The sequence below is a fragment of the Schistocerca gregaria genome, chromosome 1 (genome assembly GCF_023897955.1).
Source record: "Schistocerca gregaria isolate iqSchGreg1 chromosome 1, iqSchGreg1.2, whole genome shotgun sequence".
Lineage (NCBI taxonomy): Eukaryota > Metazoa > Arthropoda > Insecta > Orthoptera > Acrididae > Schistocerca > Schistocerca gregaria.
In genome coordinates this window covers 589,155,149-589,177,225 of record NC_064920.1, presented here as the reverse complement: position 1 = coordinate 589,177,225, position 22,077 = coordinate 589,155,149, and the positions used below count along the sequence as shown (strand labels likewise).

The 22,077-nt window shown below is 39.8% G+C and overlaps 1 protein-coding gene across 5 annotated transcripts in view; it reads right to left on the bottom strand.

Moving 5' to 3' along the window:
- LOC126357426 (protein SERAC1) overlaps window positions 1-22,077 on the bottom strand; it is a 252,691-nt gene that overhangs the window by 81,837 nt on the left and 148,777 nt on the right. For 4 of the 5 annotated variants that reach the window (XM_050007456.1, XM_050007458.1, XM_050007457.1 and 1 more), the window contains exon 7: window positions 1,471-1,614. The exons of the other annotated variant lie outside the window; for it this stretch is intronic. In XM_050007456.1, coding sequence (XP_049863413.1) covers window positions 1,471-1,614 — 144 coding nt within the window. The remainder of the gene's footprint in view (window positions 1-1,470; window positions 1,615-22,077) is intronic. 5 annotated transcript variants of the gene reach the window in all.

The window sequence follows — 22,077 nt, the reverse complement described above, 5'->3', positions numbered from 1 at the left end:
AATTGATTTTTGCACACCCAAAGTAGTTCTTAACTATCTGAAAGGCTTACTATGATGCCTCTGATAACTCTTCCTGAACAGTATAATGACATTTCACACATATACTCTATCTCTGTTTCTATACAGCACAACTGGGACAGTCCCTTTTTATTTTTATTTTTAATGGAACAGAGTCTTCTGCTTGAAATGCCAACAATATTAGCAGTTAAAAGATTGTAACTCAATGACTACCAGTATGCAAAGTTTGGTTATTAATTGAGATTCAGATGAAATAGTCCCCTCTCAGTAATTCAGTAACTATGAGTGCATTGTGTAATACGTACATCACATTGCTTTGTCTCGATCACACTTTTGAGATAAGATAATAAACCACACAATGAGAAGTCTGTCAAAATGAATTAACAAAATGTTATGCACACAAAACATTTTAAAAACTGCACAGTGTCTATCAGATAATTTTTTTTTTTATTCCTTATGTAGTCTGGTATAAAGAACAGATATGCACAAATGCATTGGACAGGCTGTACTGAAACTTGTGAGATGATGATGTGTGCAGTATCATCAATCACCAACCTGTAGCACACAGCATTTTGTGGCCAGGAATTAGATGGTGGTCAGCTCACGGCTTATAGGTGGCGGCACCACTGCTGCTTAACAGTGCCGCCCCAACCACCCCTAAGCCACTTCTGCAGTAAACCCAGCTACGCCAACTGGCGTGCATACAGAAAATAGCAATCTACTGACAAAGGGCCAATCACACCATGCCACACCATAGCAGGCTCACTGCAACCTGTGTACTCCTGTGTGCACACCCCACCACAGACAGCAATGCGAAGTCACGCTGCACTCTCTCGAAGTGTTCAGACTCACCACTTACAACTATGGACATATACAGACTGAAAGTGACAGTGTTTTATGATCATGACAAGGACTCAGCATACAATTTCATCTGACAGTGTTTGTATTCAGACTTTGTGTGAAATTCAACTGAGAAATTAAACTTGTTTTTTCGCTCATGTCTTCAGTCTTTGTTGTTCTGCACTTCACAGATACAACAATGTGTACTCACTGTTTTACAGTCTTTTGTTTTGTATAGACAAGATTTTGTTTAGTATGCTTCTCGCTGTGTGTTTTTCTACTCATTTCTACACATTTACAAAGAAGTCTGTGGCATAAAAACAGTAAGATACATAGTTTATGTAAATTAAAAGTATGATCCAGAGCAGTCTGTGTGAAAAAGTGCTACTGTGATGGCAGGTTAATATATGAGTATCATGTCCTACATTAACAGCATATTCATAGTCAAAATCTACAAAAAAGACCATTATTTTGATTAATATACTTGTACATGAATATGTTCAAACATGCACTGTAACATTCATTTACCCATTAGACGATAATCTGATAGATTAAAAATGATTGCAATAACTTATAGGAACTGAAGTTCAGACAAAGGTAACAAATACTTACCAGTCTGAAAAATATCATTCAAGTGCTCCTTGTAAAATGATATATTTGACAGCAATTTTGCAAGGGCTATCACAACTTCTCTGTCATTCAAGAAATGCCTATAAACTCCAATAAGCAGTGGCAATGCACCTTCCGATACAATATCTAGAATGAATATTTTTGCAACATAAATTTCGAATACATTTTAAAAAATGAATACATTTTAAAAAATGGTCATGCATTTTATTCACATAAGAATTTTTTAAGTATGGACAAAATTGTAATGCACACATAAAAATACAATATTTTAATTAATAAAATTTATTGAAAATTGTTCACAAAATCAAGCTACTCTTTATTCAAATGTCATTTGATCATTTAAGAAATGTATCTCTCAAATTAATTCAGTTCTGAAATATTTTACTTTTATTAGACATACAAAATATGATGTTAAACGCTAACAGTGGGAAAACATAGACACGGCTGAATAGACAGATAAAGAGAGAAGAGACAGAGCTAAAAAAAAAAAAAAGTTATTAAGAAAAAAAATTTCTGTGGCGTCTATTTACATACAAGTAACCCCAAAAGCGAACCCTTCTTCTCTCAAATCAAGTCCAGTGCCTTAGTTCCATCTCACTTAGCACAGAGAAGTTACAAAACCCATTGAGGACTTGTGACACTTTGATTATCAGTTTCTTAAGTTTCCTAAAAATTATTGCAGGAACAAATCACCAATTTATTGATATCTTCTCACGTTTGTGCCTGGGTATGATCTAAAAATGTCTTCATACCTCAATTATTAATCTTAATATCATCTTTTGGTGATAAAAATAACATAAAGTCTACAGTACATATTAATATCATGATTATGCTGGAACAGTTTAACAACCAACATTCAATCAGCGATTTTTTCTTTATCACATGCTGTATCCTGCTGCTAGTGCATGTGCTTTGGGAAGTGCGCACACAGCACAGTCTCTGCAAGCCAGTCTACTGGTGACTCACGCCTGCACAAACATGGAGCAGCTCTCACTCACTCTATGTTCTTTTAGTTTGTACTGCTCACATCAGTTTTTCAGGGTATGGCTTATGTTACACCTTCTGTATGATTCTTTTGTTGTGTTATCTGTGGAGTCGTGAGAGGTTTATTTCCATTATTATTCAGAAGTTTATGAATAAAGTCGTTTTTGCGTTAATTGGATTGGTTTTGTGTATTACTTAAGTACTACATGATTGGGGTGAGTTTGGAACAGTTTCTGCATGTGCAGTCTTTAAGTGCTGTTTCGACGGGTTTGGTCATTACAGGTGCTATGCTACCTGCTCCAACTGAACAGCTTCCCTTGGCTTTCATTAACAGACACAGTGCTGCCGCACTGATCTATCCACCCACTATACCTCCATATGATGATTCAGTTGAGATATGGGAAGCATATGAAAAAAGACTCACACAGCATTTTCTGGCTTTTGGTATGACAGACTCCTCTTGTGGATTCCATCTAAGGTGCATCAATTACAGTATCAGCTTGCACCTTTACAAGAACCAGCAATTCTTACTTTTGATCACGCACGCAGTTTATTGTCCAACTACAATCACAAACAAACATATGTTGTAACAGTGCAAATGGAATTCTACTGATGCCATGAGAAACCAAACCAGTCGCACAGTGACACAATTATCTGTTTAGCTCCAGACAAGCGAGTGCACCAGAAGGTTTTACTCTGTGAAAACCCCTGTTGGCAGGACACAATTATCTGTTTAGCTCCAGACAAGCGAGTGCACCAGAAGGTTTTACTCTGTGAAAACCCCTGTTGGCAGAAGTTTCCCAAATAGTGCACTCTTTTGAAGTTTCTCAGGCAGCGGATGACCACATTAAAGCCTGGTGTTATGTGGCAGTAGTGTCACAAGATGTGCCCACTAGGATGACAGATAGCTTGCACAAGGAAGCAGTAGTGGCGGAAGTAAACGTGCAGGCCCAGAGCCAAGTAGACCGAGTTTGGCCCAAGCAGCTGTGGTCTAATGGCTCTGAGCACCATGGGACTTAACATCTGTGGTCATCAGTCCCTGTGGTCTAATGTTTCTGACTTAAAGTGTGAATGTGAATCTGGGTTATTTCGGTTTATTCCCCCAAACCATCTTCCACTTCTTTACGAGGTGACTTACTTGGAATTTGCAGCCACTCTTCTTTACTGGCTAGCCAGCTGCTAGAAACCCTCTCAACTTATCCTCCGTTGGACAATGGTAGGTACAGGAATTTTTAGACTCTTTCTACTTATGAAATAAGTAGACATAAAACCTTTGCTTTTCATCAATTAACGATGTATTTCACTTTCATACACAATAAAACTCTCACTTTAAACATAAATATCAAACTTCGGGTAAGTCTCTTGTACAGTAGAATGCCAGAAACAAATTGAATTACAGTTAAAAGAAAGTTGGCTTTGATGCCATAACTTTCCTTAACATAAATCAGAAAATAAGTCTTGCCTGTAGCAAAGTTACGTCAAGAGTTATTTTTCAACTGTCTTTGTTTTAATAACAATAGTTAATAACCCAATAAGCACAGAACTGCATATAAACTCCATGGTTCTTCCTTATACACTCACTAAACCATCTATGGATTGCCCAACAGGTACTTGTCGGTGCTGTTCATCCACCGCATCTGCTTTCTTCCCGCAACTGATTTGAAACCTGAACACACAAACATGTGATGCGCAGTTGGTAGGATCCTACCATCCCATACTCATATCCAGAATATTGTATGTTCGAGACGGTAGAAGGTTGAGTGGTTCTAGAATTTACACAGAAATCCTCGAATCACTACAGTGGCCACTGCAGTGGCCACAACAGTGTCAGCGTCAGCAATCTCTGTTCCCACCACATCTTTTCTGTTTTGTCCAGCATGAATGTTTGGCATGCCCTAAGTACTGGGCTACTTGTACTGCTTGATAGAAGACAGGCCACATCACCTCTGTGTGTTTTCTGCTGAAAGGTTGCTCAGGATAAGGGCATGGACATAAACTGTGTGAGCCCAATGCTTGGGATTGCTTCCAAGTTGCTTATCGAGTTCAGTGATTTTCACCAAGTGCTCTGGCTACAGGTCGGCACAGGTTCTGCAGGGATATTATTGAATTCTCAGACATATGTGTGTTTAGGCTCACTGCCGTTGACATCGGTCACATGGAAGCTGGACAGTTATAACAAACAGAACATTGTGCAATTTTGTCAAATGAAGACATGGTTGAAGGCCGAGACTGTTGCATGAAGTAAACTGTAGATGGTGTACAGCAACCAATTGCAAATTGGCTTTAGGGTACTTTATTTAAAAAGTACCATTACTGGTTTTGAATTTTTCACAACTCATTATCAGATGGGTTTTTCACACTTTCATCAAAACAAATTATATATTGGTTTCCTGTGAGTTGCCTTGAAATGTGGCAGGTGGACATTTCATGGCAACTCACAAGAAATCAATGTATAATTTGCTTTGATAAAAGCATGAAACAACCATCTGATGAATTGTGAAAATTTCGAAACCGGTAACAGCACTTTTTAAATAATGTAACCTAAAACCAATTTGTGGCTGGTTGCTGTATACCACCAACAATTTATAAACAGAACATTGTGCTGTTGGGAGAATTTTCAGCATTAGCCTTTTACAAATAAGTGGTTCATTCCATTATATTTTTGTTGGACGCTGATGCCGGTGTTTTGTTCGGGATGGGTGCATTTAAGGTATTTGGATTTTCTATCATCCATGCAGTTCACCTCGTGTCTGATCAGGTACCATATTCTTAACTGGAAACACTGTGTCAGAAATATTAGGACCTGTTTTCGGAAAGTATAGCATGTGCTACAAATTCTTCTGCACAGATTTCTTTGGCATCCACAGGTCAGCCTCGTTTTTGTCTCTCATGTCCTATTTCTATTGCCCTGGAAGATCAAATTCCTAAAAGATAAAATGAAAGCAAAATTGGACAAACTCTAGGGGTGGTGCAACCTGTTCTGGCTTGTGAATGGTCATCTCCGCCAGTTGTAGCTCAAAAGCCACCAGGAACTGGTGACTTCAGAACTACTGTCAATGCGCAGTTGATTATGGATACATATTCTCTCCCACATTAGGAGGAACTGTTGGCGAAAATACTGAGTGACCAGTAATTTTCCAAAATTGATTTGCCTGAAGCATATGTGCAGGTTCCTGTGGATGAATATTCTCTGCGAGTTCTGGTTTTGAATACTCCTTTTGGTCTCTATCAATATGTGGACCGTCCATTTGCTGTGGCTAGCAACCCCTGCTATTATCCTTTGAATTTTAGACCAACTGACTATGCCTGTCCCAGGTTACATTAATTACCTGGATGATGTTGGCAAGTGCTCCTTCACAGCCGAGCACTTGAAAAACTTATGTATCCTGTTTTATGCCTTACAGTCCACAAGCTTACAGTGTAGCCTCATGAAATCTCAGTTTTTTCAACCTTCTATTGTTTATTTGGGGTTCAATGTCTCATTGAATGTGGTTCACTCTCTGCCAGACCACACCTTCACTGTTAAGTCTATGCCTTGGCCCTCATACCCTAAGGAACTTCAGGCCTTCCTAGGGAAGATACCCTAAATATACCATAAATTCCTGCCGGGGGAGGCCACACTGGCCAACCTGTTGCATGCTTTGCTATGCAAGAATGTACCTTTTTGCTGCAGCCCACACTGCAAACGTGCTTTTCAAACACTGAAATCCAAACTACTCTTTGCTTATTGTTTAGCTGCATACTCTCCAGAGCAGGATGTAGTTTTGGCAAGTGACGCATCACAGTATGGTCTTGGTGCGGCCCTAAATCACCAATAAGCCAACAGCTCTCGATCACCAGTTGCTTTCATCTCTAAATCTGTCACTCCGGCCTGGAACTATTTCTTTCAGGTGGAAGAAGAGGCTTTTTTCATATTCTATGCTCTCCAGAGTTGTCTTTTTTTATGGGGCTCCAACTTTCACAGCATTTCTGACCATAAACCCTTGGTTTCTTTGTTTAACCCTCACACTTCTTTGCCTGACAATGTAGCACACCGTGTACAATGCTGGGCACCTGTTTTTGTCTCACCACAATTATGAAATACATTTTCGACCTTCATCTAAACACGCCAATGTGAGCGTCAAATCCCACCTTCTGTGGGTCCTGATCCTGACTTTGATTGTGAAGAACTGATCTGCTTCAATCATAACACTAAAATGCATGCCACGGTTGAGGGTTTCCCAATTATGAGCTCAGGCAGGCATAGCAGCTGTCATTGCCACGGAGCCGGTTCTCCACCAGGTGGATTGGTTTGTTCAACAGGGCTGGCCAGATAAACTGCTGGGTTGGGCTTCAGACCCCCTTTGCAACTATTTTTCCTTACAGTATTGCCTCTTTGTTTCTGGTGGTGTTTTGCTGTTGTCCATGGAAGACATCACTCCAGATTGGTCATTCCTGCTGCATTACAGTGCAAGGTTCCATGCCTTCTCCTCTAGAGTTATTGGGGAGTTCCACATGCAATGGCACCCTTTGCCCAAGTGCTGATGTCGAGCACCACATGGGCCCGCTACCCTTGTGCCCATGTCTTCACGCATTCCAGCCCTATGCTCCAGTGCCTGCCCGGCACATCACCCCATCTGCACCTCAGTACTAGCTGCTGCCACTCTGGATCTGAGGGATGTGTCTCTTGTCAGGCCTCTGCCATCTCCTCCATCACCTGCATGCCCTCTTCACACGAGGGTCAGATGTGCTGTGTCCTGCTACTAGTGTGTGTGAATACACACCGAGCACCGAGTACAGTGTCGCAAGAGCACCGAGTACAGTGTCGCCACATGTGTGGACTTAAATCAACCGCCAACTTCATCAGTATGGGCGAGCCACTAGAGGCCGCCTGTAGAAAATCTGTACACAACATGACCTCCGCCATGCCATCTACCAGTGACTTGCTCCTGTATACGCATGAAGCAATGCTGACTCACTCTAACTATGTTATTTTAGTTTGTATTGCTCACATCAGTTGTGTATCATTTACAGTGCACCTTTTGTTCGATTATTTTGTCTTGTCACATGTGAAGTCATGAGAGGCTTATTTCTGTTACTGTTCAGAAGTTTATGAATAAAGCCATATTTGTTTTACCTGGATTGGTTGTGTGTATTACTCAGTTACTACAACATGCGAAAAGCACAATTTTTGATCAAATGAAGTGAACACTTGTGCAGTTAAACTGCTTATATGTCACTATTGAAGTGTTCCTAGTGCAATGAGTATTCCACTACATTTTAGTCTTGCAACCAGATTGCATCGTCACCTTGCCATAATATTTTGGCCAAATGTTCATCACCTGTAACCTCATGACAAAATATTGATGTCCAGCTTCTAAACCCATGTGCAATAAACCACCCACAAACAAGACTTCAGTCAGTTTAGATGAACAGATTTATTTTTAATCCAAGGAGTAAAGTGGTCACCAAGGAGCGATAGACAAAAATTTGTTTCACGCTTATTTGTCTTCGGCTTTATCAAATGTTTCTCAAAAGCTGATAAAGTAGCAGAACAGCCTCACGCTATATGCTCAATTTTTCTCGAGCACTCAATTGTGGCAGTTAAGTCAGAACACTTCATAATGTAAGAAATCCATACCAATTAACCGTTAACACAATAACAAAACATATTCATTTTTTCTAGTGTATTTGTTATACAAATTTTTTGCTTAAAATTATTTCACATAAATTCAAGTTACATGCAACTATTGGAACTGTAGCAACAGAAATTGTTCATAGATAAGTCAAAGAAATTGGCAACGTAAAATTTGCTGTAGAAGCACTCTGAGTAGTGTGAAAGGAATGATTTATGTTCTCTTCTAAACTCCTATGGGGCACACATCTAAATAGCGTGCTAGTTAAGAAAAATTACAATAAATGATGGGGCCTGCTGGAAGGGCCGAGCCGGCTCATTCTAACTTATTACCCAAAAACTAACCATTACAGTAACATTCACTACGCTAATATCTCTTAATCAAGGAGGACCCTCACTCATGGTGAAGGCACTGGGCTGGGTGGACCACGACATCATCTGGTAGCACAGGAAAGCCCACTTCAATGGCACGCTTGGCAACAAAGGGGTGCCACAATGGCCAGGGATAGAGCAGTAATAAATCTGCCTGGTAGTCTTGGTGCGCTCTGCATGTGACTGCACCATTTGCACTACACTGTACGCAGTATTCCAACTGTTGATACTGGGAGGACGAAACAGGTGTCCAGTATCAGGCTTTGTACACCTGTAGTCAATAAGTGCACCTCAAAGAGACGCAGCTTGAGAAGGCAGTGCGGAAAAATGCAGTAGCACTGAAAAAAACAATAATGATGAGCGCAGGATAAGAGCTCTGCAGTTCACACATATACCAGCAAAATCCAGCAGACGATGAAATGAGCCATATGGTGTCGCATGGGCAAGCTGCTGAAAGCACGGCTGAGGATGTGCCTCATCGGAGCGGATCAAGAGACTGCTAGCGTGATGGCCTAGCATGCCTCAGGTCCAGAAAATGTGGGCATCTAAGTTCTCCCTCCAGTGGAAGTGATCAGCGAAGGTATTGGGGAATTGGTTCCCAGTTTATGCAGCCTGTCATCTGCTGCTATAGACAGAGACATTAGGAGTTGCCAAAGTTTTGATAGTTTATCATTCCTGACACAGGGAAGTACTGACAAATTGGAAGGCACCAAAAATTAACGCGTTTTCCAGAAAATATAGAGAAACAAGGACATGGTCTGAAGTAAGCTATCATGGAGTAAGAAAAGTATTGAGTGCAGTTACTCTGCAGTCATTACTTTTGTGTAACAGTGTGACCACAGTAAATTTCATAATAAAACTAATAATTCATTGGAGTGTAATAATTCAATAAAAGGCTGAGCAGTGCCCCAGGAATCTTATTTTGTGTATAAAGTTAATCCGGGATAATAACCTAATGAGTGCAGTGGCTGGTTGTAGGTGGCATGTGCTCTTGTAAAATTGTGGTTAATCTACTAAGTGAGGCAAAAAGAATATTTGAGTGGATGTAGTCTGGAGGTTCTCTGCTCTAAACATCAATTACCTGCCTTGATTAAATTGTCTACCTCAAATACAGGAAGTGGAGTATTAAATGCATATAATGGTACATCAAGAGGATAATGTGCATAAAAGAATGTGATATGTATTACAGGGAGACATTTGTAAGAGCACCCACAAACTGAGCACATAATTCATCAATCATGACCATAAAAATGCTGGAACAAAATAGTGTATGCATTATTTTTTTAACAGTGTGCAGATAAATAAATTTTGCTAATTTAACCAATATAAAGCAGAAAGATATTTAGTATCTGTCACTGAATTAAAATTATCCTGTCAATGCTTACAATTTACCTAACTCTGTGTGTAATTAGCAAGGACTTTATTTGCTTTGCTAAAGAAGTGATCATTAGTACTACTAATTCAAAACTATTTTGTAAATGTGGCTGTTTATTTAAATAAATGAGAATGATAAATTAATTTACTCACATGCACATTACTAATTATTTAACTGAGATGTAGATAATATTTAATTCTGTGTCAACAGGGAGCAGAAGAAGCAACTAACGACTGTTATATTTCATTTCCTGGCAAGAGAACTTATAATGATTAAAGTAAGTCAATGAGTCACCATTAGATCATGTTGATTGACATGATTAATTTTACAGTTGGATTTTAGCCATACCGTAGGTGCAACCACGATGGAGGGGTAAAGGAGTTGCAGGGGCAACAGATTGGATGATTGATGATCTGGCCTTGTAACATAAACCAAAAAAGCATTGCTGTACTGGTACTGTGAACAGCTGAAGGCAAGGGGAAATTACAGCTGTAATTTTTCCTGAGGGCATGCAACTTTACTGTATGGTTAAATGATGATGGCGTCCTCTTGGGTAAAATATTCCGGAGGTAAAGTAGTCCCCGATTCAGATCACCGAGGAGGAACTACTCAGAAGGACATAATTACACCGTTATCAGGAGAAAGAAAACTGGCGTTCCACGGATCGGAGTGGGGAATGTCAGATCCCTTAATCAGGCAGATAGGTTAGAAAATTTATAAATGGAAATGGATAGGTTAAACTTGATATAGTGGGAATTAGTGAAGTTCAGTGGCAGGAAGAACAACACTTCTGGTCAGGTGAAAACAGGGTTATAAACACAAAACCAAATAACAGAATTTAGGTTTAATAATGAATTAAAAAAATAGGAATGTGCAGCAAAGTGAATGTTTGATTGTAGCCAAGATAGTCACGAAGCCCATGTCTACCACAGTAGTACAAGTTTATATGCCAACTGCTCCACAGATGATGAAGAGGTTGAAGAAATGTATGACGCAATAAAAGAAATTATTAAGATAGTTAAGTGAGGCAAAAACTTAATATCATAGGGGGTCTGGAATTCAATAGTAGGAAAAGGAAGAGAAGGAAAAGTAGTAGGTGAATATGGACTGGGGGTAAGGAATGAAAGAAGAAGCTGCCTGGTAGAACGTTTTACGGAGTACAATTTAATCATAGTTAACACTTGGTTTAAGAATTATGAAAGGAGGTTGGAGACACTGGAAGGTTTTAGATAGATTACATAATGGTAAGACAGAGATTTAGAAACCAGGTTTTACATTGTAAGGCATTTCCAGGGTCACATGTGGATACTGACCACAATTTATTGGTTATGAACTGTAGATTAAAACTGAAGGAACTGCAAAAAGGAGAGAATTTAAGGAGATGGGACCTGGATCAACTGAAAGAACCGAAGGTTGTAGAGAGTTTCAGAGAGAGCATTACGGAATGGTCAACAAGAACAGGAGAAAGAAATGCAGTATATGAAGAATGGTTAGCTTTGAGAGATGAAATAATGAAGGTAGCAGAGGATCATGTAGGTAAAAAGACGAGGGCTAGCAGAAATCCATGGGTAACAGAAGAGACATTGCATTTAATTGATGAAGGGAGAAATTATAAAAATGCACTAGCTGAAGCAGGTGAAAACAAATACAAGCATCTCAAAAATGAGATTGACAAGAAGTGCAAAATGGTGGAGCAGGGATGCCTAGAGGATAAATTTATGGATGTAGAAGCATATATCACTAGGGGGAAGACAGATACTGCCAACAGGAAAATTAAAGAGACCTTTGGAGAAAAGAAAACCACCTTCATGAATATCAAGAACTCAGATGGAAAGCCAGTCCAAAGCAAAGAAGGGAAAGCAGAATTGTGGAAGGATTATACAGAGGACCTATGCAAGGGCAATGTACTTCAGGACAATATTATGGAAATGGAAGAGGACATAGATGAAGATGAAACGGGAGATATGATACTGTGTGAAGAATTCAACAGAGTACTGAAAGACCTAAGTTGAAACAAGGCTCCAGGAGTAGACAACATTACATTAGAAATACTGATGGGCGTGGGAGAAACAGCCATGACAAAACTCTTCCATCTGGTGAGCAAGATGTATGAGACAGGCAAAATACCTTCAGACTTCAAGAAGAATATAATAATTCCAGTCCCAAAGAAAGAAGGTATCAACAGGTGTGAAAATTACCAAACTGTCATTTAATATGTCAAGGTTGCAAAACACTAACATGAATTCTTTACAGAAGAATGAAAGAATTTGTAGAAGCCAACCGTGGGGAAGATCAGTTTGCATTATATACTAATGTTGGAACATGTGAGGCAATACTGACCCTATGACTTATCTTGGAAGCTAGGTTAAGCAAAACAAACTGATGTTTCTAGCATTTGTAGACTTAGAAATAGCTTTTGACAATGTTGACTTGAATACTCTTTCTCAAATTCTGAAGGTGGCAGGTGTAAAATACAGGGAGCGGAAGGCTATTTACAATTTGTACAGAAACCAGATGGCAGTTATAAGAGTTGAGGGGCATGAAAGGGAAGCAGTGATTGGGAAGGGAGTGAGACAGGTTTGTAGCCTATCCCCATCATCATCATCAGTGTTCTGCCTAAAGGCAGGTTTTCACATGGTAGTTCTCCAGGCTGTCCGGTCTTCTGCCATCCTCTTCAGGTCTGCATAATTTCCTCTTCCCTTTATGTCATCTATCATCTTGTATCTCCTTCTTCCTCTCAGTCTTCTGCCACAAACCAATTCTTCCAAAGCATCTACTAGCAAGCACTCCCTTCTCAATGAATGTCCCAACCAGTTCTTTTTCCTTTCTCTTACAACCTTCAGCAGACATCTTCTCTCAGCAACTCTTTCCAATACCTTTTCATTACTCACTCTTTCCATCCAGCTTATTCTCTCCATTCTCCTCCACATCCACATCTCAAATGCTTCTAACCTTTTTTCATCCTCTTGTCTCAGCATCCATGTTTCTGCCCCAAACAGTGCCACACTCCAGACAAAACATTTGCCAAGCCTTTTCCTTAGTCCTTTATCTAATTTGGCACATAAGAGTCTCCTCTTTCTGTTGGATGCCTCCTTCACTATGGCAACTCTAGTTTTCACCTCCTGGTGACATCTCAAGTCTTCAGTTACTGTGCTTCCGAGATATTTAAAATCACTTACTTGGCTAATGATAGATTGTCCTATTTTAATATTGGACAGTCTGTGTATTTTACTAATGACCATACTCTTTGTTTTTGCTTTGTTTATTTGCATCTCATATTCCACACATGCTTCATTCAGATCTATGAGCATGTTATTCACTGTCCGCTCACTTTCTGCCACTAATACCATGTCATCAGCAAATCTTATACATTCTATTCTCTTTCCACCAATACATATTCCTCTTTTCCCATCTAAGCTTTTCGCAATAATCTCTTCAAGGTATACGTTAGACAACAGTGCGGAAAGGCAACAACCTCGTCTAACACTTCGTCCAATGCTGCTTCCTTCTGACAATTCATTTCCAATCCTTATCCTTACTTTCTGGTGTAAATATAGATTCTCTCTTTCCAATCTACTCCTTTCCTCTTCAAAATATCCATCTGCTTGTTCCACTGAACTCTGTCAAAACCCTTTTCTAAATCTACAAAAACAGCAAAGATTTCTCTACCCTTTTCCATATATCTTTTCCCTACAGTCCTTTTCAGGCCAATTGCCTCTCTTGTTCCTTTTCCTCTTCTAAAATCGAACTGCTCCTCTGCAATCCCTCTATCCAGCTTGCCATATAACCTTCTATTCAACACTCTCACCAAGACTTTAGCTGCATGGGAAATTAGACTGATGGTCCGGTGCTTTTCACATTTTTTAGTGTTTCTCGTTTTCTCTATTGGTATCGTAACTGTTGCAGCGAAGGCCTCAGGCCATTCCCCTTTGTCGTATATCTCATTACAGAGGTAGACTATTTCTTTTCTTGCCTTGTTTCCCAGACTCTTTCAACAGTTCTGCTCACAAACCATCTATTCCACATGCCTTTCTATTCTTCATCTCCTTCAGCGCCTTTTCTACTTCTGCTTCCAAGATGGTAAATCCCTTTCCATCTTCCGGCACATATTGGTTCTCTTCAACCTTAATTTTGCAATGTATTTTATCCTCCTTATACAGACATTCAATATATTCTTGCCATCTGTTCAAAACTTTCTGTGGTTCTTCTGCAAGAGTACCATCCGCTCTTTCTATTTCCATGTTATTCCTCTTTCTTTTACATTCAAAAACTATCTCACTAGCCAGTCTATACATCATTTAATACTTTCTCTCTCTCTCCATTTTCTCTATTTTGCTGCATTTCTGTTTCATCCATTTTTCTCTTGCTTCTTCAGTTTCTCTTCTCAATTCATTATTCAGTTTCCTGTACCTCTTTTCGCCTTCTTCAGTTTCTACACTTTTCCACTTTCTGCTCTTTTCCATCCTTTTTAACATGTTTTCTGTTGTCCATTCTTTTCTGGTGCTTTGGGCTACTCTAATTCCTAGTACTTCTTTGGCAGAGTCCATGAGTCCTTCCCTCATTTTTATCCACTTGTCATTAACACTTTCATCAACAGGACCTCTTTGCCATTTTTCCTTAAATCTGTTCTCCAAATCTGATGCCTTTCCTACCTCTTTGAGTCTTTATATGTTTACTCTTTCCTCTGCTTTACCTCTCCAGACTTTTTTCAACTTCACTTGTATTTCTCTCATCACTAGGTTGTGGTCTGAATTTATATCCGCTCCTGGATAAGCTTTAGCATTCTTCAAACAGTTCCTAAACCTTTTTTGTATCAGGATGTAGGCCAGCTGGTACCTTTCCCTATTCAAATTTGATATCTATGTGTAACATCTCCTTTTGTGGTGTTCAAATAATGTGTTACTCACTGCTAATGAATTTCCTTTACAGAAACTAATTAGTTGTTCACCTCTCTCATTTCTAATTCCTAATCCAAATTTTCCTACTGTATCTTCATCTCTTCCTTCACCCACCACTGCCTTCCAGTCCCCCATGATGATAACACAGGCATTTCTATTTTGTTTCTCGATAAGTTCTTGTATTTTCTCATAATATTCTTCCACTTCCTCATCTCTGTGCTGGCTGTTTGGCATATATACCTGTATTAATACCAAATCTTTTGAACTACCCTTCAGTCGTATCATCATCAGTCGTCCATCAATATATTGTATCTTCATTACCTTATTTTTCAACTTTTGCCCTAACAGTATTACTACTCTGTTTTCACCACTCTTGATTTCCCCTGAGTAAAAGAGTTTATAATCTCCACTTTCTATCTCCCCATTCTCTCCCCATCTCATTTCACACAAACCGAGGGCATCTAACCTGTTCCTTTTCATATCTTGTTTTACATTCTCTAGCCTTCCTGCTTGCCAAAGTGTCCTCACATTCCACGTTCCAATCCGTATCTTTCCTCCCTTCACTGTCTCTTTCTTCCTTTCAAATATGTCTACTCTCAACAAATTTATTCTCACTTTACAAATAATGAAGTTGAGATAACATCAAGATGTCACTACTTTCACAACAATCAAGGTAAAGTGTACGAAGAACACTCAAGAAGCGGGAATAGATCTACTTACTCTGTTTTCACCACTCTTGATTTCCCCTGAGTAAAAGAGTTTATAATCTCCACTTTCTATCTCCTCCTCCTCTTCCCATCTCATTTCACACAAACCAAGGGCATCTAATCTGTTCCTTTTCATCTCCTGTTCTGCACTCTCTAGCTTTCCTACTTGCAGAAGTGTCCTCACATTCCATGTTCCAATCCGTATCTTTCCTCCCTTCATTGTCCCTTTCTTCCTTTTACATATGTCTCCTCTCAATGTGTTCCCCTCCCAGAGATCCGAATGAGGGGAAGTTTTAACTCCAGAATCTTTCACATGGAGAGACATACCATGTACTGCTTGGGAATGTAATGTGGTAGTTTCCCGTTACTTTCCACATAGTCAGTAGGATGCCTAGCCTAAGCCTACCCCCAAAGTTATTCAATCTGTATATTGAGCAAGCAATAAAGGAAACAAAAGAAAAATTTGGGGTAGGAATTAAAATCAATGTGGAAGAAATAAAAACTTCGAGGTTTGCCAATGACATTGTAATTCTGTCAGAGACAGGAAATGACCTGGTAGAGCAGCTGAACTGAATGGACAGTGTCTTGAAATGAGGATATAAGATGAACACCAAAAAAACAAACCAAGGATAATGGAATGTAGTCGAATTAAATCAGGTGATGCTGAGAGAATTAGATTATGTAATGAGACACTTAAGGTAGCGAATGAGTTTTGCTATTTGGGGAGCAAAATAACCGATGATAGTCGAAGTAGAAATGATATAAAATGTAAACTCGCTATGGCAAGGAAAGTATTTCTGAAGAAGAGAAATGTGTTAACATCGAGTATAGATTTAAGTGTAAGGAAGTCTTTTCTGGGAGTATTTGTATGGATTGTAGCCATGTATGGAAGTCGAACAGGGACAATAAACAGTGCAGACAAGAAGACAATAGAAGCTTTCGAAATGTGGTGTACAGAGAATTCTGAAGTATAGATGGGTAGATCAGGTAACTAATTAGGAGGTACTGAATACAACTGGGGAGAAAATGAGTTTGTGGCACAACTTGACTAGCTGGAGAGATCGGTTGGTAGGACATGCTCTGAGGCATCAAGAGATCACCAACTTAGTACTGGAGGGTAGTATGAAGGTAAAAATCATAGAGGGAGACCAAGAGATGAATACACTAAGCAGATTCAGAAGTATGCAGGTTGCAGTAGTTATTTGGAGGTGAAGAGGCTTGAACGGGATAGAGCAGCATGGAGAGCTGCATCCAAACAGTCTCTGGACTGAAGACCACCACAACAACAACAACAACAACAACAACATCTACTGTCTTGACATGTTGGAGGAGAGCAACATGTTCAGGGATGCTGTAATAGCAACTGTTACCTGAACCTATTCTTATCTTTAGCTCTGTTGGTAACACAATATTATCTTCCGTAACTATTCCTCCAAAATACTAAAACTGATTTAGTCTTTCAAACCCTTCAAACAGGGCAAAACTTCTCCATCTCATTTCGTTTCCGGTGGTGATTATATATTTTGTTCTTTCCTTACTTATGACCAAGCCACATGCACCCACTTTGGATTACAGAAGTAGATCATTTTCCAGTAAATATCCTCTGTTTCTCTCAAGCATGGCAATGTCAACTGTAGTTGCCATATTCGGAGTCATCCAGTTGAAAATAGAACATTCTGTTTTACTTGGCAGTTTTACACAATAGCCTCCAGAGCCAAATTAAATAAGGCCAGTGGTACAGAATCTCCTTGCTTAAATCCTTGGATCGACACAATACTGGAATATTTGCCATTAGCTTTTATTTTTCAGTTGGTGTTGCTCAGGGTCATTTTCAGCCATCTTATTAGCTTTGATGATACCCTCATTTCTCGCAACACCTTGAAAAGACTATGATACTTTCATAAGCCATTTTAAAACCTGCGTACAGCTGATGCACCAGTATATTTAACTCGTAACACTTTTCCATTATTAATCTATGGGTGAACACATGATCTGTTAATGCTCTTTCTTCCAGAACCCACAATGATATTTCCCAATAGTAGCTTCTGCATATGGATGCAATTCCTTGTTCAGTATCTAGCAAGCATTTTTTTAGGTAGCATTCACCAGTTCTGTACCTCTATGGCAATTGCAAATTATTCTAGCATCCTTCTTAAGTATTGGTATAGTAGTGGATGCATTACAGTTTGTTGGCATTTTTTTTTTTTCATTTCTCCGTATTTTCCCAACTAATTCATGCATTTTCTTTAATAGGTCTATGCAACCATGCTTCAAAATTTCACTTGGTATCTTATCTCTTGCCATAGCTCTGCAGTTCCTCATGTCATTAACAGCTAGAATCATTCCTCCAATGTTGGTTCCTCTTCATCATCATTGCTATCAGCTTGTTCCATCTTTTCCTCTTCTTCAAATTCATGGATTTCCTCAGTTTTCAATACTTCTGTAACATATTCCTCCCATGCTGTTATGATTTTAGTTTCATTTTTGATCTGCTCTTGGTAAAAGACCTGACAGAGAACCCAAGAAAATTCTGGTCCTATGTACAATTGTTAAGTGGGTCTAAGGCTTCCATCCAGTCAGTTATTGACCTGTGTGGCAACAAGATGGCAAAACAAAAGCCAAAATTTTAAATTTAACGTTCTACAAATTGTTCATGCAGAGAATTGTGTAAACATACCACAATTTGACCATTGAACAAACTGACATATGGATGACACAGTAATAAGCATCACTGGCATACAGAAACAACTGAAAGAGTTGAAAACAAATAATTCACCAGGTCCAGATGGAATCCAAATTCAGTTTTTCAAAAAGTACTATACGGCAATGGCCCATTACTTAGCTTGCATTTATCACAAAACTCTCACCCAATGCAAAGTCTCAATTCACTGGAAAAAAAGAGCTGGTGATTCCTGTGTATAAGAAGGGCAAAAGAAAGGACCCGCAAAATTGTAGACCAATATCCCTAAAACTGGTTTGCTTCAGAATCCTTGAACATATTCTCAGTTCAAATGAAATAAATTTTATTGAGGCCTAGAAGCTTATGTCCACGAATCAGTATGGTTTTAAAAAACATTGCTCATCCAAAACTCAACTTGTCTTTTTGGAAAGCATTTGACAGAGTTTCCCACTGCAGGCTGTTAAAGAGGGTACTAGCTTATGGAACAGGTTCACAGATATGAGTTGCTCGAAGACTTTTTAAGTTACAGAACCCAGTATGTTGTCCTTGGAGGTGAGTGTTCATCAGAGACAAGGATATCATCAATAGTGACCCAGAGAAGTGTGACAGGACCACTAATATTGTCCACATACATAAATAATTTGGTGGATAGGGTAGGCAGTAAGTAACCTCTGGTTGTTTGCTGATGATGCTGTGGTGTATGGTAATGATATTGAAATTGAGTGACTGTAGGCGGATACAGGATGAATTATACAAAATGTCTTGTTAGTGTCATGAATGGCAGCTAGCTCTAAATGCAAGAAAATGTAAGTTAATGTGGATCAGTAGGAAATACAAACCCATCATGTTCAGATACAGCATTAGTAGTGTCTTGCTTGATACAGTCATGTCATCTAAATATCTGGGCATAATGTTGCAGAGTGATATGAAATGGAATGAGCATGTGAGGATAGTGGTAGGAAATGTGAATGGTTGACTTTAGTTTATTGGGAGAATTCTAGGAAAGTGTGGTTCACTTGTAAAGGAGACTATATATAAGCATCAGTGTGACCTATTCTTGAGCAATGCTTGAGTGTTTGGGATCCATACTACATCGGATTAAAGGAAGATATTGAAGCAATTCACAGGTGGTCTGCTAGATTTGTTACTGATAGGTCTGAAAAACATGCAAGTGTTTTGGAGATGCTTCAGGATTTCAAATGGGAATCCCTGGAGAAAAGGTGACATTGTTTTTTGGGAACACTGTTGAGAAAATTTAGAGAACCAGCATTTGAAGCTGACTGCAGAATGATTCTGTTGCCACCAACATACACTGCACTGAGAAATCAGGGCTCATATGGACAGTCATTTTTCCCTCATTCTGCTTGCGAGTGGACCAGGAAAGGCAATAATTAGTAACTGTATGAGTTGGATTTCGGAGTAATGATGCAGGTGTAGATGCTTTCCTTCTTTATCCCTGCATATTGTTGCCTGAGACTTCTGTCACTGTTTTTTTTTTTTTTTTTTTTTTTTATTCCCTTAAACATTCTTCTAGCATACTTTTATTTCTACATTCCTTGATAGTTTTGAGTCTATTTTTCTCAAATTCTCTCCTTTTCCTTCTACAAATGGTTTTTGCTTTACAACTTTTTAGTATCACTGTATCACCACCACCAGAGGTTTTGACAGAGGCAGAGGAGCTGGTGTGGGTAGCACAGCAGATTTGTGCCAAAACCTGTCATGCAGGATACACACAGCCCAGGATACACACAGCCCATACTATTGGCAGGTCCACTGACAGCAGTGTTTTACATGCAGGCAGCACTGAGTCAGATGGGTCACTGCTTACACTAGGTTCACCTACTGTGGACCTTGCCTTGGGCTATGTACAGAGGTTTTTGCTCAGTTGACAGCCGCCTGAGCCAGGTGCATGCTGAGTTTATCTTTGTGCCTGTCTCTATGAGGTTTCAGACTTTCTGCTTCCCATAGATTGCCTTGCACAGCAAGTTTTCATTTTCTTTCACGAGGTTCTGTTCCCTAGTTATTATCAAGCCAGCACTGGCCCGTGAAGTACCCGTGCCAACAGTATAGTGTAGTGATGTTGATACTAAAGTGATGATGAAGGACATCCATATAACACCCCTTTTCCTAGTGCCGATTTTGCACCACCACAGACATGGCAGTTCTGCAATGCTGGCACAAACATTTGTGCCTACAAAATAAATATCTGCAGCAGATGCAGGTGCTGATGAACCACAATGTGCAGTTGCTTTGCACCAAACCCCACTGTCAGTGAGCCATGTGCCTGTTGTGCAGTTTTATTCGGCACACTCGAAGCCAACTAGTTTTGATGAGTCTCCTTAAAAATTGGAGAATTATGTGCAATGATTCTTGCTGCACTCCCAGGTAAGACATATTACCAGTTGATAAGGCCACCTACTTGTCCAGCAGCATGTGTTTACACAAAGCTGTTCAAAATTCGAAGCCATCCACTGAGCCCAAGAAACTCCCCTTTAACAAGCTTTGTCAGTTGCTGATACAGTATCTTGGCCATCAAACCCAAGTGTTGGTGGTACAATTGTAGTTTAACCAGTACCACAAACACTTTGGGCAGTCATATGTGGTGTGGAATACCGATTTGCGGGGTCTCTCATGCAAGAGTCATTTTGAGTGTCCCAAATGTGCTACCACTAAGCGTACTCATTAATTTAGGATGTGATCATCTGGTTAATGCCTGAGCCCGAGATTTGGACAGGGGTGTTGACTCTTCTTTGGCCAACATTGCCCATACTGAGGACTAATATGAGCTGACAGCAGTGGCAAGGAATGTCCTTTTTGATAACTGGCAAGTGGTTCAGTTAGGTGTACATGGTAAACAGCCCCTAACAATGCAAGCAGTATGCAAGGGACCCTCATGATGAGTCACCATGTGTTCCTGCAGTTGACGATTCCATTGCATTGACGTCACAGTGCTAGCCATCTTTGCCTGCCCACACCAAGCTTGGCGGCCTGCATCAGCCAAAACATTGTAATTTCCACTCCCAGCAGTTTTTGATTTCTCAGACCATTAGACCATTCTCCTTTCACTCACTGGATATGCCAGTCATCCTGCCCTGATTGTCATCTGCTGCATGTTCGAAGAAATTGCCCTCATGTGGAAGCCATGCTGGGGTATGCCATCGGGAAGGCGATTTGGCAACTGTTTATGGCGGCTGGTGAGCCATGAGTCAGTCAGCCCACTGGATTGGGGACATCCTCGATGCTCTGCGTAGGCTGTCCAGCATCTTTTGCTCATGTTGGTTGTGGGTGGGAGGCTGATCTAATTTCAAGTCATCAGGGGAACAACAGTCAGCATCATTAATTAAGATATGCAGAGGCTGTTGGGATGTCCAGAGGTGCATCAGCCATTATGCCAGGTTGTGTTTTATATAATGCACTCATTTGCAGGAGAAATTCTCACCACTGGTGCAAAATATTCTTGGGATCGACACCTTTTCTGTTTTTGGCTTCCAGATAGTTGATGAAGTGCATTTGGTACCTCAATCTATTCCTTTTAACTATTTGGACTCCTTACTGCAGTCATACAGCCAAAGGTACTACCTTGGGCCAGACGTAAATTTTTGAGGCACATTTCGTTTAAGCCGATGACAGTATCTAAATTTTGTTGCCTCATTCCTTCTCCATATGTGCGTAGGTAAAGGCCAATTTACAGCATTGGAATGATCAAGGCATCATATCTACTGTTTTGTCAAGTCTGTGAGCCATCATTTTGGTGACTAACAAAACCAATGGCACCATGTGCCTTTACAGAAATTTTAAACAGATGGTCAACATGCAATGTGTCATGGAATCATATCAAATTCTATGACCAGCAAAGTTTTTAGCAAAGTTGCTGGGGAGGGGTGCAATACTTTTCATACATTGACTTGTGCGATGCCTACATCCTCAGTCCTCAACACCAACTAAGGGTATTATCAGTT